We start from the raw sequence: 18371 nt of genomic DNA on the forward strand, positions 1-18371 counted from the left end.
CTGGCTTCTGTGATGATGTTAAGGACTTGCTTGCTCACCATAGATTCCTTGTTGGTTTTGGTAGAATAAGCCATGCTGAGAGCTTGAGTGTCTGAAGGTCTGAGTGCAGCATTGCGCCCCCCGGGATAGCAGGTGAGGTATCAGAGGTACCTGCCAGGGGGGCTGGTGAGAAAGGCTGCACAGCAGTGGGTACCAATGCTGTCTGGGCGAATCAGGGGCAATGAGTATTGCTCTTGGTTTTTCCTCCCTTATCTTGATTAATACTTTTGGAATGAGAAGCAGAGGTAGGAATCCATGCACAAAGAGGGTATTCCAAGGGAAGGTCAGGGCATCATCCTTCCAGGCCAGGTGATGGTACTCCCTGGTGCAGAATTTCTGTACTTGGTAATTTAAATGAGAGGCAAAGAGGTCCACCTGAGGGGTTCCCCATGTGTGGGTAATTTGTAGAAAAATGTCTCTGTGGATTTGCCATTTGTGTGGGTCCAGCAGGTTTCTGCTTAGGTGGTCTGCCAGGGTGTTGTTGATTCCCGGTAGGTATTGGGCTATAAGATGTAGTCCTATGGATGAGGCTGCTAGCCACAGATTCATGGCTAGTCTGCACAGGGGGTAAGATTGAGTCCCTCCCTGTTTGTTGATGTACCACATGACTGTGGTGTTGTCTGTTTTTATGAGAAGAACCCCTGGTTTGAGGTAGGGTTTGAAGGATGCCAGAGAGGTTTGTACTGCTATCATTTCCTTTTGGTTGATGTGCCAGGGTAGTATCTGTGTGTCCCAGAGACCTTGGGCACATCTGCCTTCTAGGTGGGTGCCCCAGGCTATGTCTGAAGCATCTGTAGTTATGGTCTGGTCTGATGGACGGACGGTGAATGGAAGTCCCTTGTTCAGAGCACAGGCCTGGGCCCACCAGAGGAACTCGGATCTTAGGGCAAGGAATCACAGGCAGGGAGGTGTCCAGAGCTTGTGAATGTTGACACCATATGGTCTTTAGGTACCACTGAATTTTCCTTATGTGTAGTCTGGCCAGAGGTACCAGGAGGATGCATGAGGCCATGTAGCCTAGAGCTTGTAGGAACTTCCTGGCAGAAAGTTGGGTTTGGGAGGAAGAGTAGTGAAGTATTTTGTTAGGAAACTTTGTTTTTCTGGGGACAGAAAGGCCATTTGCTGTTCTGTGTCCAGTAAGGCTCCTAGAAATATGATTGTCCTGGTAGGTGTCTGTTTTGATTTCCTTTCACTGATAGTGAAACCCAGAGAGGTGAGTAGGGTTTTTACAAATGAGAGGTGCTGCAGGTGCAGTTCCTTGCAGTCTGCCTGGATGAGACAGTCGTCCAGGTAAGGGTAAATCTGTACATTGTTTTGCCTGCAAAAGGCAATGGCAGGAGCTAGACATTTGGTGAATACCCTGGTAGCAGTAGATATGCCAATGGGCAAAGCAGATAATTGAAAGTGTAGTGATCCTGCTCTGAAGCGCAGGAATTTTCTGCATGATTCCCTTATTGGGATGTGCAGGTAAGCATCCTTTAGGTCTAAGGTGACCATCCAAGCTTTGTTTGGCAGCATTGGTAGAAGCTGCTGTAAGGTAAGCATTTTGAGTTTTGGGATTACCAGGAAGGTATTGAGAAAGGATAGGTCCAGGATGGGATGCCAAGTACCCTCTTTCCTGGGAACAAGGAATATTCTGGAATAAAATCCTTTTGCAACTTGTTCTGGAGGTACAGGTTCTACTGCCCCTAGGGATATTAGGTTTTGCACTTGTTTTAGTGCTTCTGCCCACTGGTTTGGAAGTAGGTCTGGGTACCCTCTTGGAGATGGTAGTTCTTAGAAATTGGATTTGTACCCCTGAGCAATGATTTTTAAGACCCATTGATCTTTTGTTATAGAGTTCTAATTTTCTCTGCAAAGAGATAGCCTTCCTCCTAGGTTTTGGTGTGGTGGAGGCAGGCAGAGATGAGAAGGGTAGTCATTGAGAGTTTTTTCCATACAGGGTTGCTTTTGAACTCCCTGCTCTAGTGTTTGAGGAGGGCCACTGTTTTGTTCTTTGGTGGCCCTGAGTTTGAGTCCTGGTGGGTCTGTCCCTACGGGTTTTGCCTTGTGCCTGCCTGTTTGGTGCAGGAAAGGACCAGTGTTTAGAGGGAAAATTTCTGCTGAACATAGAAGGTTGTACTTGAAGAAAATCTTTAACAGTCTGCCTCAATTTAGCTTTGTCTTCTATCTTTTTAAGTACCTCTTCAGTTTTCTGTCTGAACAAATGGTCTTTCTCAAGAGGTGCATCCATGATTTTAGCTTTGACATGATCAGGGAGTGGTTGTTCCTTCAGCCATGCATGTCTTCTGATAACAGATCCTGTCACTGCTGCCCTGCTAGAATCTTCTACGGCATCAAATCCACAGTGCAAGGAGTGCTTTGCCACCTGAGATGAAGAGTGCATTAATTCTGCTATCTCTTTAGTGTTGGCAAAATATGGAAAAGCAGAAATTTTCTGTTTCAAAAGTTCCAAAGTGTGCTGTTGATATTTTAACATATGGAACTGACAGTTGAGAGCCCTTATAGTTAAAGTTGCAGAGGTATATACTTTTTTACCCCATCTGTCCAGGGCCCTAGATTCTATGAATGAGGGAGTAGGATTCTTTGCATAGGTAGCCTTAACTCCCTTAGGTCCCTGAGTAATCACCTCTGGATCTGCTATAGGATTTCTGTAGAGGAATGTATGTGAGTCAAGTACCCTGTAGTACTTATCAGGTTTTCTGGGGGCAGGTAGAAGGGTGAGGGGGTAAGGCTGGATTCTTGGTAAACATCATCTACCACCTCCAAGATGGGTGGGATGGCCAGAGGCCTGTACTGGGGCAGGTCCAGAAACTCTCTTAGTCTTTTCTTGGATTGAGGGAAATCCATTGATTCCCATTGGAAGTATTCCCTGAGGGTGTGGAGGGTTTCACCAAAAGAAAAGTCCTCTGGAGGTGATGCAGAAGGAATAGATTCTTCTGCATCTGAGTCTTTATAGGCAGTAAGAGGATGTTCTTCTTCAAAAACAGAGGAGTCAGATCCTTCTGAGTCTAAATCTGATTGGATGTCTGGAGAAGGTTCCCTTCTCCTTTTAGCTTTAGTAGCCTGATTACAGCTGATGAAAGTAATAAGATCCTCTGCCATTTTAAGCATTCTAGTTTGAGGAGGGGGGAGGAGTAGTGGAATGGATACTTTTTGCTGTTTTCTTTGGAGTAGCTCGAAATCTGGCCTCAAGAGTATCCCTCGGCGCTGTTGGTGTGTTAGTCGGAAGAGAGGGCGAAGGTCTTGAAATGAAGTCCAAAGTGCAAGCAGTATCCTTGGAAGCCAGTGTCTGAGTAGCAGCTCCAGACCCAACTGAGGCAGAGACAGCCAAAGGCTCGTTAGACAATTCAGTCATCTGCGGCATACAGGACTCTGAAAGAGTCTCAGTAAAGGCCTGCAAAGTAATCGAGTTGGGCATCAGGGAAAGCGCCTCACTGAATTCCGAAGAAGTGATGAGCCTTTTAGCTGTGGTGTCATCGGAAGGCTTGGCCTTATGTGGTCTGTCTCTATCCTTATCTTTATGTTTTTTCAGAAGATCTGCAGTTTGCTGAATGATGGATGCCATACTGGTAATCAGAGATAGAAGACAAAAATAACTGGCAAAAAACAGAGATCTATGATGAATAGTTCTAGTGTTAAAGAGGGCACAGAACCAACAGTGGGGTATATCATGATCTGGGCCTAAGCAAGTGACACAGTAAGAATGGAAGTCTCAGTGTGGTATTTGCTTTCCACAGGTGAGACAGTTATTGATCTTTTTGGACATCAGTTAGTGCAAGAAAAAGGAAGGATCCCCAACGGGGTACTTAGCTTTAGACATTTTCAGCTGAAGTTCATAATCTGGAAACAGCCGACTGGCACTGTTACGAAATGCTTTGGCTACGGGCTCCACACCAAGAAACTGAGGTTATGGCATCGCCTGCTCTCCGTTATAGCTTGGATGACCTGACATCACCCAGCAAGTGACAGCAGCCGACGCACAAAAACTTGACTCTGGTATTCGGACCGACTGAGGGCTACCACAGCATGGATAACCCAATGGTTATAACTGCAGCAGTGAAACATGAAGAACATCCATTGGTAACCCCTAAAGTTGGTGCTCAGGGAAGGTGCCCCATTTGCCCACCATTGCTATGGCATTGAAAGGACACAAAAATCATGGTGGGGTTACCTGTATCTCCCTATGGGCATTACCAGTGGTATCAAAAAAAAAAAAAACAACAAATAGGTCAGCAAACTCACCACAAAAGAATCTTGTGAATAAAAGACAAGTGTAAATATTAAAACAGATGAGCATTCATAAAATATAAGTACTTCAAAGCAATCAAATAAGTACTTATCTGAGAAGCATATTCTGTTGTCAGTGAATTGAACCCCCCTAATATCATATTCCACTTCTTCTTCTGGCTTTTCCCAGTTAGGGGTCACCACAGCAGATCACCTGTCTGCTCATGATTGGCAGTAGAGTTTTTACGGTGTCAAGTTGCCAGCCTGGCGCCCAACCTTCCACAGAAGGCAGACACATGCACATACTCATGCCTAGGGCCAATTTAGAGTGTCCAATACACCTACAGCATGTCTTTTGGATGTGGGAGGAAACCTGAGCACCCAGAGGAAACCCACATGACCACAGGGAGGACATGCAGACTCTGCACAGAAGGCACCCCAGCCAAGGATCAAACCGGAGAACCTCTTGCTGTGAAGTGACAACACTAACCGCTGCACCACCATGGCTACCCGTAATATTATATTCCACTAAGGACCACAAAACAGTGATGCAAGCCTGACTTGTCTGGGTCTACAGAGTACAGATACAATAAGACAGATGAGAATTAAGACAGAAAGAATGTAGTTGTTATCAAAATAGTTAATGTAATCATAGCTCTCAGCCGCACAACACCAGAATCAGGAACAAAGCCAATAAATATTCTGGGATATAGGAACCAAATAAAGGACACTTTATTAGTACCACTGATTCACAAAGCTGATGAAACAAAACTGGACAAATTAACATGTATTTTCTGAAGTAAAAGAAGTATGTGGTTATAATGAATGTCAATTTTTTTTTATTATAATCCATCATTTTTTTCCTCAAAGTGATACTGATTTTAGGAAGGACAGACAAAACTATGAGCCAAAAACAGATATGTCAATGAAATTTAGGGACAGTTGATGACTAAAAGTCATGCAGTATGCATTCAGAGGCACTGGACATTAAATGAGTAGATGATAGTTCATTTCAGGTTTATCCTTTTTGTCCCCTACTTTGTTTTACTGAGATGTGCTTCTTTGAATGGAACCTTTCTTTAAACAGAGTTAAGGGGAAGACTGCTAGTAAAATAAAATGTCACTAGATCTGGACTGTAGCAAACTAGAGAAACATTTCAAGCAGTCTACTTTTCCTTTAAGGTGATTGTAAAGCAATAAACCTATACTTTAATTTACAGTTTCTGTGATTGTCAATTACTGATATGTACAAGAGGAATTATTCATAGGAAGACAGTGACCTGAGGGTCCCAATTTTAAATGCTCTATAAGATCAACCATTTAAGTGTTGTTTTATAAACTAAGTAGTGATTGGTGTACCATGGCCTAAAAATGCTGTATCTTGGATATATAGGAGAAAGAAGCTTTTCTGGAGTAAAGTTTTGACACAGAAAAGTAGACCTAGGAAAATAAACTCTGCTGCTGTAACCGATATGTTAAAGGAAAGGTAATACGTATTAGTCACAGCTAAGACAGGAAGATGGGAAATGCAATTAGCTTTGACAGCCACACGACTCTACTGGGGGTATCAGAGAGTATGTCTAGAGCAATGACATAAACAAAAGGAGCATATGTTTTACTAGGAAGTGTTACATCAAGTAAATACATTTATTTCTAAAGAGTGTATAGTAAAAGATATGATCTTAGAAAACAGGGTTGCTTTTCATTTCAATAGTTAAGAAACATTGTGCATGGCTTAAAGTTTAGCCAGATAAGTATTAAGGATCAGCCTAGGATGATAAACTGGATAGTAGAATCTAGGGGAGAGTTCCTAACTGAAAAAAGGGGTGACTCAGAATAACATATAACACTGTGTGGAGGGTTAGAATAGATCTCACCAACAATAAGGAACCAGCAGGAAGAAGGAGATGAAATATCAAGTATCAGAGAAAGAATGGAACAGATTGATCATCGATCTAGCTATGGCACAGCATCATGACACTATCAAGTATCAGAGAAAGAATGGAACAGATTGATCATCGATCTAGCTATGCCACAGCATCATGACACCATCAAGTATCAGAGAAAGAATGGAACAGATTGATCATCAATCTAGCTATGGCACAGCATCATGACACTATCAAGTATGAGAGAAAGAATGGAACAGATTGATCATTGACCTAGCTATGCCACAGCGTCATGGCACTATCAAGTATCAGAGAAAGAATGGAACAGATTGATCATCGATCTAGCTATGCCACAGCGTCATGACACTATCAAGTATCAGAGAAAGAATGGAACAGACTGATCATCGATCTAGCTATGGCACAGCGTCATGACACCATCAAGTATCAGAGAAAGAATGGAACAGATTGATCATCGATCTAGCTATGCCACAGCATCATGACACTATCAAGTATCAGAGAAAGAATGGAACAGACTGATCATCGATCTAGCTGTGCCACAGCATCATGACACTATCAAGTATCAGAGAAAGAATGGAGCAGATTGATCACTGATCTAGCTATGCCACAGCGTCATGACACTATCAAGTATCAGAGAAAGAATGGAACAGATTGATCACCGATCTAGCTATGTCACAGCGTCATGACACTATCAAGTATCAGAGAAAGAATGGAGCAGATTGATCACTGATCTAGATATGCCACAGTGTCATGACACTATCAAGTATCAGAGAAAGAATGGAACAGATTGATCATCGATCTAGCTATGTCACAGCGTCATGACACTATCAAGTATCAGAGAAAGAATGGAGCAGATTGATCACTGATCTAGATATGCCACAGTGTCATGACACTATCAAGTATCAGAGAAAGAATGGAGCAGATTGATCACTGATCTAGCTATGCCACAGTGTCATGACACTATCAAGTATCAGAGAAAGAATGGAACAGATTGATCATCGATCTAGCTATGGCACAGAGTCATGACACTATCAAGTATAGGAGAAAGAATGGAGCAGATTGATCACTGATCTAGATATGCCACAGCGTCATGACACTAGAGATGTGTAGGATGAGAATATTTGTTTACATGTTTTACTCCCTGATTAGCTCAGATATATAAAAGGGCTGATGTTAAGTCCTACATATGTAAAGATTATTCCATAGGTGAAAGGATGCATACCTTTTTTTGAATGTCCCAGACCAATACAATTTAAAAAATATATGGAGAAGCTGGTCACCAAAGTTTGGAAGGGAATAACTCAACAGATCCTGGCACTACTTTTGATCTTGTTACCAACCAGTAAACTGCTTTACTTCAACAGGGACGTGTTCATTTGTTGATGCAATTGCCAAGAATGTTACCAATAATAATTGAAGGACAATTGATCCCCCTACCTTGATTGGCACAGCAATTAACCTTAATACTAGAACTTTACCCCCTAAAGAAATAAACCTGCGGTGCACTTTCCAGGTGTAAAGAGAAATAAACCTGTGGTGCACTTTCCAGGTGTAAAGAGAAATAAACCTGCGGTGCACTTTCCAGGTGTAAAGAGAAATAAACCTGCGGTGCACTTTCCAGGAAGTCCCATGGGTAGCCTATAGGACAGAAACTCATAATTATTTAAAACTCTTTTCACAGATATGTTGTAAAAGGGAGATGATGTTTGATTAATTATATAATGTCAAGTATATTTTGCCTATGCCCTTGTCTTTTATTATTTGAGTTTTTTTGTATTTAATAAAAACTTGGAACAAAAGTGTTATTTCTAAGAGCTTTGTTATGCTAGAGGTTGGTTGTATTTTAGTTAAATTATTTTTGTGGTTTTCTTGTTGCTTGTACACTTAAATAAATTAAACTTTAAAGAAACAAAAGAAAGGAATGCAATTATTTCCATGATGTCATTTATGGTTCAGAACAGTTCATGAAGTACTTGCATGCAGTAATTAGTAATTCTGTAGGATGAAGTCCACGTTGCTGAACTTTGACTGTATTTTATGAACAGGCAGACGCAATAAAACCCATAACACAGTTCCATACATCGCAGAGTTCATCAGAGTCTTTTCATTTAAAAGTGAATAAGTAATCACACCACCTCAGACTTCAGGATGGACAGGTAAGACTTCTTTAGAACTCTATTGTTAAAACAAATTTGTTATTTTAACAGATTTTTATGTTGACTGACAAAGAGTTGTTTGTTTGAACAAGCATATTTCAAACATTAAGCATAGTTAAGTTCAACTGAACATGAAAATAAAATAGCACACTGTCATTAAGTACGTGTCATAACAAAAAAACAGAACTATTTATAACGTCATTATGCTTAAAGTTCATTTGTGTGCGTACTTTAGGTGTACTGATGTATTTTAATTTATTGCGTCTGATTGCATGTGATAATATTAAAATGTACTCTGTAAGGTTTGTAACTTACTAGGTAGCCAGCCTTAAAATGGTGTGGCTAGTACTGTATTCTATTTAGCCCTTGTACATTATGGTTTTCTTCACTGCTGTATTTTGTCTTTTACTATGGCCATACCTGAAAGTGGTCCAGTGAAGATTATTATCAAAGAATGACTAAGTAATAAAAGAAGTTAACTTTGAACACCAATTGAAAGATAGCTGTCTGTCATGTCAACACTTATCTCAACTCACCATTTAATAACAACAGTGAATTTGAAAAACATGTGAGTTGAGGGACTTAGTATGTGTTAAAGTTCTGACTAGCTTTGACATTTTCAAGTACCCAATGTATCCCGAGAAGTATATATTAACAGAGTGTTTCATACCAGTCAGGAGTGTTACCTTAGGTTAATATGCTAATATATTCATTACACAGCCAAAATCATAGAAGCAAAGGGGCAACATTGAATATAACACTATATTTCACTTACTCATAATATGACCATGCCTGAAAGTTTAATGCAGTTCTGAAAAGCCGGCAAAATGCATTCATTGTTGAGTCACATAAGTGAAAAGCTCCTTGAATACAAAGTCGTAATTGAATTATAACTGGGCGCTCCTTTACTAGTAAACATATCAAGGGTGCTCATCATACTTATTTATAATATTATTATTGTGATGCAGATGTAACGTGTACCTGGCAATTAATGTGCAAGAAACTCTGCTTTTTCCTTCAACATCTGTAAGCTTTTTCTGCAACAGTAGCAGCACCTTGTGATTTGTCAGAAGGTTTCTAGATAGCTATTTTAATTTCATCCTGCAGCACAAATTATGAGAATGTGTGGTTACTGATTAATTTGTTGCCAGTCAGACTTAAAAAAATGATGTTTGAAAGCAAATGCATTAGCATTGGTTCAGGTGTCCATAGATAAGGCAAAGCAAGGTAGAAAGAGGAAAAGCAAAACTGCATTCTGTTTAAAACAAAATTGAGGTGGCCAAATGTGACTCATTTCTGCTTCTTTGCTCAGGTTAAACATACACTAGTGTGGGTCTCAAAGGTTAATTTATGAAATGTTTATGTTGTTACCTCAGCCCCTCCCAGAAGGCAGATTTTGTTTAAGAAGTACATATAAATCTTTTCCTTTGAAGTTGACGTGAGTCACACTGTCAGCAGCTTGTGTTCTTCCTTTTTATCAGTATTCGTTTATAATCTGTATTCCAGTTATTCACACGCATCATATTATTCTCTTATTAGTCAGCCATTAACACTGGTTCCTGTTTACGGGAACTGCAAGTTATTTCTGTTAGCCTGTCTGCCCTTACTGGATTAGCCAAAATAACAAGAACTCAGTCAGAGATAGTTAGCAGAGAGTGGAAATGAAAAAGTAGAACTAGAAGATTCTAACAAAGTACACAACTTAAGTAAGTCAACAAGTTAAGTTTTAAGTAGCAAAAATACACGGGGACACCAGGTCTTCATCCATAGTTTGGCAGGCCTCCCTGTCTATCTCTCTGTCTTTCTCTGTGAACAGGTAAAGGTGACATCTGATTATTTTGTTTGTAACATTTATTTAAGGGGAATACAGCCCAAAAATAAAACTAATAGGACAATCTTGCACTTGCGTTTATCATACATAAAATATTACACTGTTAGTTGATTGAAAAAGGCACAATAAGTGTAGAAGCGTAATGGTGAAAAGGAACTTGCATTACAGTTGGTTGCCAGTGAAGTCTTGGCAAGGCCAGTACACCAACCCTTTTAATAAAAGATGTATCTACAACTTCAGATGTCATCACTTACAGTGTGCTACTGTGACACAGGTTGTGATCAAACCTGTAAGTAAAAAAGCATCCTCCACAGTAACTGCCTCTCTCCATTTCTTGGTAAGGTGTACTCCATTCAGATTTTTTTCATACAGCAGTCTCCCAGACATGCAAAGAATGTGCTGATATTACTTCACCATTACACAAGAGCGTGTTCATGTCTTCATCCCAACTTCCATTTGTTCTGTGTCACATGATTTTACAAAAATGAATCTGTACTGTTTAGATAAAGGAAAAACAGGAAATATTTTAGATACTTTTAAGTACAAACAAGTTTTTATGCTACTTTTAATGAAATCTGTAAAGCAGACTAAATTTTGACTCAAGGAAGTACTTGATAGAAAGCAAATCTGAAATAGTGTGGTACAAAGGGTACCTACAGTATACCAGTAACCTGCATTGTAGCATTAGTCTTATGCAATGTTACGATTAGCTATGTCTATGACCTTAGAGTTGTAACAGCTGGTTGAGAAGTCAACTAGATTTTCATATTAAAAGAAAACTGAAAGAGAGATAGAGAGACAGAAATATTAGGTTTCAGTCTGAAAGGAATGTGTGTGTGTGTGCTGGCTGCATATCTCTTCAGATAATAAAACAGAGGCAGTTTGTAAAAATTGTAAAATCCCAGTTGCTGACTATTGTTATCTTTCTCCTAGAGATAGAAAACTGGGTAAAACTGGCTAGGCTTGTAATGCCTCTTGAGCCATTAGCCTAGTAATCGCCTATGAATCTACAGTAACAAATATTCTTACATAAAACCTGACAATCATCATAGTGATGCTATTACACTGCATATACCTGCCTGTAATTTTTTAAAATATTTTTGAAATATTCATATATTATCCATGTAACTTCTTACCTCATATATATTGCATTTAAAAACAGAACTGTTATTACTAACCCAAAAAATTACTTGTTAAATACCATGTACATAGCTCACATGTTCTAACAATTTGTCTTTATTTTTCACTCTCTTAATTTTATACAGTTCAGTCTTTTTTGTTTTCCCTTTTCTTCTATGTAATGACATAATCTATTATTTTTATAGCTCTTAACATTTTATTTTTACCACTTGCTCACTGTTGTATTACTTAAATGCTTGTAAATAATCTCGAGCTTTCCCCCTTGGGTCTCCACTGAAAATGGCCCCCTGACTCAGTTGGACTAACCCGGTTAACAAATGTCAAATAAATAAATAAAATAAATAACAGTTATTTTTAATACAAAATGTTTGTGAATGATATAGCTGATGTCCATGATGTTTGTAAAATGGAGTTTTTCTCTTTGGGCCTCTGTTGGAAAAGGTACTGCTCAATCAGACTTTCCTGGTAAACAAATGCCAATCAATAAATAATAAAATGCTTGAAGAATTTTAACATGACAAGAAGAGGAATTATGAGTGAAAATCCAAAATTATTAGTGTTAGTACTAACAGTCAATAAGATCCCATCCTGAGTGCCACATGCAATACTGAAGACTACAGCTGTATAAGGACATACATATAGCAGAGGTTGTTCAAAGGATTTTACCCATATTGTACAATGCTAAAACCAAAAGATTTCTATGAAAATGTTCAAGGAAGGAACTTAAACATGAGGAAAGGTTTTGAAAGGTTGACCTGATAAAGACTTTCAAATTTTTTAAGAAAATTCATAAAATATACAATAGAGGCATGCTTCACAGAAAGAAGCCAGCAAGTACAAATATGACTCCGTCATTGTCCATGCTGGTGTGAATGACCTGAGACGTACCTCCCTGGACTACATGAAAAATGACATAGAGGAGCTCTTTGATCATGTAGCCCAGGCCGGTATGACCCTGACCTTGAGTAGCATCTTACCCTCACCAAGAATGATGCCACAATATGAAGACAAAATGATCAATTTTAACACCTGGCTAAAGTATTGGTGTCATTCAAAGGGGATCCAGTGTCTGTCAGCTTGGGATGACATGCTCGACAAGCCACATTGCTTCGCTAGGGATGGCTTGCACCTGTCACCCCTGGGCTTTCGAATACTGGCTAAGACTCTTGCCACCCCCATAGTGCCTTTTTTAGGCAAGGCTTAAAAGACAAACCCACCTCCATAGACAACACAAGGAAAAATAAACTAAGGGTAATGCTGCTCAATGCCAGAAGTCTAAACCTCAAGATGCACGCACTTGAGGCTCTCCTCAGTATGGAGAATATTGATATCTGTGCAGTAACAGAAACCTGGTTCAAGGCTCCCGAGAGCACCCCAGCACTACCAGGTTATACCTCATACCATGCTTTTGGCCCAAAAACTCAGACCGAACCACAAAAGGAGGGGGAGTATCCATACTGCACGAAGCATCGGACACCATCCATGTGCAACAGTGGGCAAAACTGCCTTTCAGTTTGTAGCTTGCTACAGACCACCCTCCCAAACTCAGGAACCCCACTCGGCTTTCCTGAGAACACTGGAGAATATGAAGGTCTCTCCAAACACCATCATATTGGGTGACTTCAACTATCCAAACATAGACTGGGAGCACTACTCAAGCCCCAACATCCTCGCCCAACAGTTCCTAGAATTTATAAACTCAAATGTTATGGAACAACTGGTCACCACTCCCACAAGAGGGGAAAACATATTGGACCTGATCATCACCAACATGGGGACTCTATGTTCCATACCAGAGGTATACCCCTCATTGGTAAGATCTGACCATAAATTAATGTCACTGGACATCCATATCCCATCCCCACCCCCAGCCAGGGAAACCACGGTGAATAACTTCTCAAAAGCAAACTTCACACTTCTCAAAACTGAGGTGGAATCCTTCAAAGCCCCCGGGCCAGTGGAAAATATGGCCCAAACTGCAGAATCCTTTACAAACGCATTCTATGGACACCTACAGGAATGCATGGATCGTGCTATCTCAAATAAAACCAAGACTCACTCCTCCAAAGGCAGGAGACCTGTCCAGTGGACCCCAGCCATAAATAAGCTATACAACAGAAGGAGGAAGCCACTACATGATAGAGCAAAATCCCAAAAAGGGAAGGCATCTCTGATCAGTACTAGCAAGAAACTACGATCCCTCATAAAATCATCTAAGGCCAGCTTCGAAAGAAAAATTGCACAAGACGCTAAAGATAATCAAAAGGCCTTCTTTAGTTATGTCAGGAACCTGGGTGGCAACTCCCAGATATGCTCTGAGTTAGTGCAAAATGACAAAAAATACACTGAACCCACAGACATTGCCAACATCCTGGCAGACAGGTTCAGTGCAAACTTCTCTCCCCTTCCTCCCCAAAAGAGTAAATGTCTATCCCAACAGAGTGTAGCCTCCCTGACATCACAGAGGCACAGGTGAGAGTTGCCCTCTCCAAAGCAAAAAACACAGCATCAATGGGACCAGGCTGTGTCCTGGGCTGCATCTTACACGAGCTCAAAGAAGAACTGAACCCTCACATAAAATCAGTCTCAGCCTTACTACAGGATATGTACCCAAGGAATGGCGTACAGCAACAGTGGTCCCACTCCACAAAGGTGGTGCCACAACGGACCCCGGAAACTATCACCCTATAAGCCTGACTAGCCTGGTCTGCAAAGCTATGGAGCGTATCATCATGGAACTCATAAACAAAGACATTGGAAACCTCCAAACACTGGCTCCTACCCAATTCGGCTTTACTAAGGGCAGATATTGCCTCTTGAACCTGGTCGACTTCTTTGAAACAGTCACCAAGACCATAGATGAAGGGAAGGTTGTCCACACAGCCTACCTGGACCTCGCAAAAGCCTTTGACACAATACCCGAGTCGGGCATCATAAATAAGCTCACCAGCTTAAATATCAACCTCTACGTCACAAGATGGGTTGCAAACTGGCTCAGGGATAGAACCCACATGGTCAGAATTGCAGGTGCCATGTCAGACTCTAAACCAGTTACAAGTGGCATCCCACAAGGCTCAGTCCTGGGACCTCTCTTGTTCAGTATATATTTCTCTGAGGTACAGGCTAACACAGGAAGACTATGGCTGACTAAGTTCACAGATTACTGCAAACTGGGTGCCATAATCGACTCGCTGACTGACAAAAGCATCCTCCAAAAGGGTCTCACAGAGAAGGATAACTGGTGCTAGAGCCATGGCCTAAAGCTAAATGCCAAAAAGTGCATAGTCATCCCCTTTGGGGAAAAACAAAGTGCCCACAAATTACCACATAGGTGGTAATCCATTAAGTACGGAAGAAGTAATTAGGGGTTTTGGGAACCAAGTAGATAGCAATCTCTTCTTTGACAATCATTTTGCCAAAGTGGTTAGAAAGACCTTTTATATAGCCCACCTTATCACAAAAGGGTTCACATCTAGATCAAGAGAGGTCATTGTGCCCCTCTACTCATCACTCATCAGGCCCATAATTGAATACAATGCCCCATTTGGGATGTACCTTACCCGACACTTGCAACAACTGGAAAGACCCAAAAAGTACCTCACCAAGAGGATCAAGGGACTCAAACAGATGCCCTATGCAGTTAGGCTAAAGAAACTCCAGCTCTACTCAGTTGCTTACTGCCTACTCAGAGGCAATCTGTGCCTGACGTATAAAGCCATGTCCAAACCAGAATTAATGGACATGCTCCACCTCAGGAAATCCAAATCCCTTAGAGCTACACGCTCCAGGGACTTAAACCTCAGCAGAGAAATAAATAGGACATGCTGGAGGGACAGATTCATATCCCAGAGGCTCCCCTCACTCTGGAACAAAATCCCAATCCATGTTAGGCAGAGCCCCTCAATGACCCTCTTCAAGAGAAATCTTGACGAGTGGATGGAAGATCGTAGGTTTCCCCCTGGGATCTCTTCTGTGTCCCTACTAGACAGAGGCACAGTAAACTAACCTTAAAAGGGCTGTCTTCTGTGACCTACTATACAGAGGCACAGTCAACTAATCTAAAAAGGTGGCGAAAGCCAAACACACTCTGGCTAGGCTTATAAATGCCCTAGGGCAGATAGCCTAGTATCAACTTATGAACCTATGAAGTACTCTTCTAGAAATAACAGCCATTGATTTACACAACTATATTCTTTTTTTAATTATAGCATTATCAGAATTGTAGGAGCTTTGTGTTCTTATTAGGTTAGTCCTGGGAAACAAATCTGAGAGGAAGAACAGGGCAGATATAGATCTAGGATCTGACTTCCTTTTGATGCTCTATAAAAAGAACTTAACAAAGTAAATCCATTGAAAGGGTTATTCTGTGTGTTTTTAATGTTTAAATTGCACACACACATTGAAGAAGTGCTTTTATGAACTGAATAACTTGGGCTAGCTATACCTGAAGTGCTTTTACTGGCAATTTTCCAGTTGTGCAATTGTGAACAATTGATTTAGTTTTTCTGGTATATCTTTAAAATCTGGCAAGTGTTTATTTATTGCATTGCTCTCTTGCTTAGGTTTCTTAGCTATAAATCTTAGTTCATTCTGAAGTATGCTACTTTACCCCCCCCCCACCAAACCTTTCTGAATGTATTATTATAAAGTAACTGCCTGTTGTTGCCTTCATGCTTACCCTAGACTCTCTGCTTTTCTCTTTTCCTAGTTGAACTGTACATTTACCTACAAAACGGAGTCTACAGGACTGCAGTTGGTCACCATAACAAAATCAGTTTCTCTCAGCATTTAAGCAGAGTAGGTTGCACACAAAAAGCATTTGTTAAGCTTTCACTTACAGTGCTGTGTAATTAAGCAGGTCACCATTTTGGTCAGCCTTAGGGCTCTTTTTTCTACTTGAGTGCTTGCCTCCTTTCCCTGTAACTTAAGTAAACTGACTCTTACATTAAGAGCTATAATACTTACCTTATAGCTTTAGGACACCTTAGGAAACCTTGTAAACTGCAATAGCCCCGCTACGTTCGCCCTCGCTACGCTTGGGCTCTCTTCGCTCCCCTCTCTGCCCCCAATTCCCTCCCACCCCAGTACCTCTAAATTTAAAGTACTATAGCCACTCCCCCACTTTCTAGATCCTATCTGCTTTCATCTGGGATAATTCCTCCCACCCCATTCTTCTACCTACATTTTAATAGCACCTATTAGCTTTCATCTGGCATTCTCCCATCCCCCTTCCAGTACCTTTACCTCACCACTCTATCTTATGGTGTTGCATCACCAGGTAAAACAGTTCCTTAACTCACTAGCTGAATCACAAATAATGATATACTCCTCTTTACTACCCCTCTTGTTTGCACCATACCTCCTTACCTTGTATGAAAACCAGTTTCTCACGGGATTTCAGGTCCTGAAAGGCCATACTATTACCCCAGCTGTAAATCCTCCCACCTTCAACCATACTTACAGTACCAGGTCCTATCCAACATCTTGTTCAGTCTATCAACATCTCAACCCCAGGCACATTAGCTCTAGATCCAAACAGTACTACAAACTAATAAACACATTCCTGAAGTTCATCACCAAGTATAGACTTAACCTAATACTTGGTGGTGATATTAAACCCAACCCTGGCCCACCCACTTCAGATACACATACCCCCTCTACTTGCAATCTAAGCTACAAACCTACAACTAATAGGCCAACTAACTCTCTCTCCTAGCCTGTCATCTCAATATTAGAAGCATTAATAACAAGGTACATGAATTGCATGCACTTCTGGATGTCCACTCCCCTGAGATTCTCTGTTTATCTGAAACCTGGTTAAAACCTAACACTACAGACAATGAAGTGTTACCACCTGGGTACAACATACACAGGCTGGATCATGCTTCCAGGAAGGGGGGTGGGGTAGCTGTACTCTATAAATCTGAGTTGAATGTCACCATGGATGTAATACAACCACCTCAGATTAATAACTCAGAGATTCTTGCCACCAAATTGCAACTTAATAAAAATAAATGCATTAATATCATCTGTATGTACATTCCCCCAGGTAACAATATATCTACACGTGAAGATATCCTGCATTGGCTATCATGTCACTACCCCCAAGAAACCCTACTACTTGGAGACTTTAACATAGACTGGGGCACCTGTTCTTCAGAATCCCAAACCACCCATATTAACCTGCATGCATTTACACAAATCATATCAACCCCTACCAGGATAGGTAAACCCAACCAAAAAGAAAGCATACTTGACTGGGTACTCATAAATAGTCACCACAACTGTACACCTCTGGTACCCTCCCTGATGGCCTAAGCGATCACCTACTCACATATATAATTAAGCACAAAGCCATTAATTCCCAACAACCCTTACTCAGAAAGGTTAGAAACAATAAAAACTTTGATCCAGGCAAATTCCAACAAGAACTAAACTCATGTAATTGGTCTATTCTAATAAAACACCTCCCCTTAGAGGAAGCAGTAGCATACTTTAAAACAAATTCCTTGAGATCCTTGATTTGCATGCACCTGTTCGTTCAAAGAGAACAAAGGCAAAAACTGCGCCATGGCTTTCTAAAGAGTCTAAACTCAAAATTACCCTTAGAAACAAAGCATGGGCTTTATGGCGTTCTTCTAAAGACCCCCAAGATCACATTAAATACAGGCAATCCAGGAACGAAACAAAAAAATCCATTTTACAAGACAAAAAACAATACTACTGTAATTTACAGACAGTAAATCAAAATAACCCTCAGAAGTTTTGGGCAGGTTTAAATAATATACTACATCCTGGACAAACTTCAACCCCAATCCCTGCTGCTACTATTGATAAAACCCCTGAAGATGTTTCTGACAGTCTTAACTGATTCTTTACTGAGACAATTCAAGCCCTAGCTAGCCAACTGGTCCTGAAAGTACCACTCCTAGAAACCTACTCGCGTTCAGCTTCCAACCAGTCTCCATTTCACTTATCCGTACCTTGATCAAAAAAATTAAAACCCACTACACTTTCTGCTGATCAACTCCCTGCCGAGTGCCTACAAAAATCAGCTGATGCTATTGCTTA

The 18371-nt window shown here is 40.7% G+C and overlaps 1 protein-coding gene across 4 annotated transcripts in view; it reads left to right on the forward strand.

Annotated features, from left to right (window-relative positions):
- The window catches only part of LOC122789381, a 475956-nt gene that overhangs the window by 317658 nt on the left and 139927 nt on the right, over positions 1-18371 (forward strand). For all 4 annotated transcript variants that reach the window (XM_044056787.1, XM_044056786.1, XM_044056784.1 and 1 more), the window contains exon 2: positions 8219-8329. In XM_044056787.1, the coding sequence (XP_043912722.1) occupies positions 8322-8329 (8 nt within the window). In that variant the 5' untranslated portion in view covers positions 8219-8321. The remainder of the gene's footprint in view (positions 1-8218; positions 8330-18371) is intronic.

Source organism: Protopterus annectens, chromosome 14.part0 (assembly GCF_019279795.1).
Source record: "Protopterus annectens isolate FY-2018-M chromosome 14.part0, PAN1.0, whole genome shotgun sequence".
Classification (NCBI taxonomy): Eukaryota; Metazoa; Chordata; order Ceratodontiformes; family Protopteridae; genus Protopterus; species Protopterus annectens.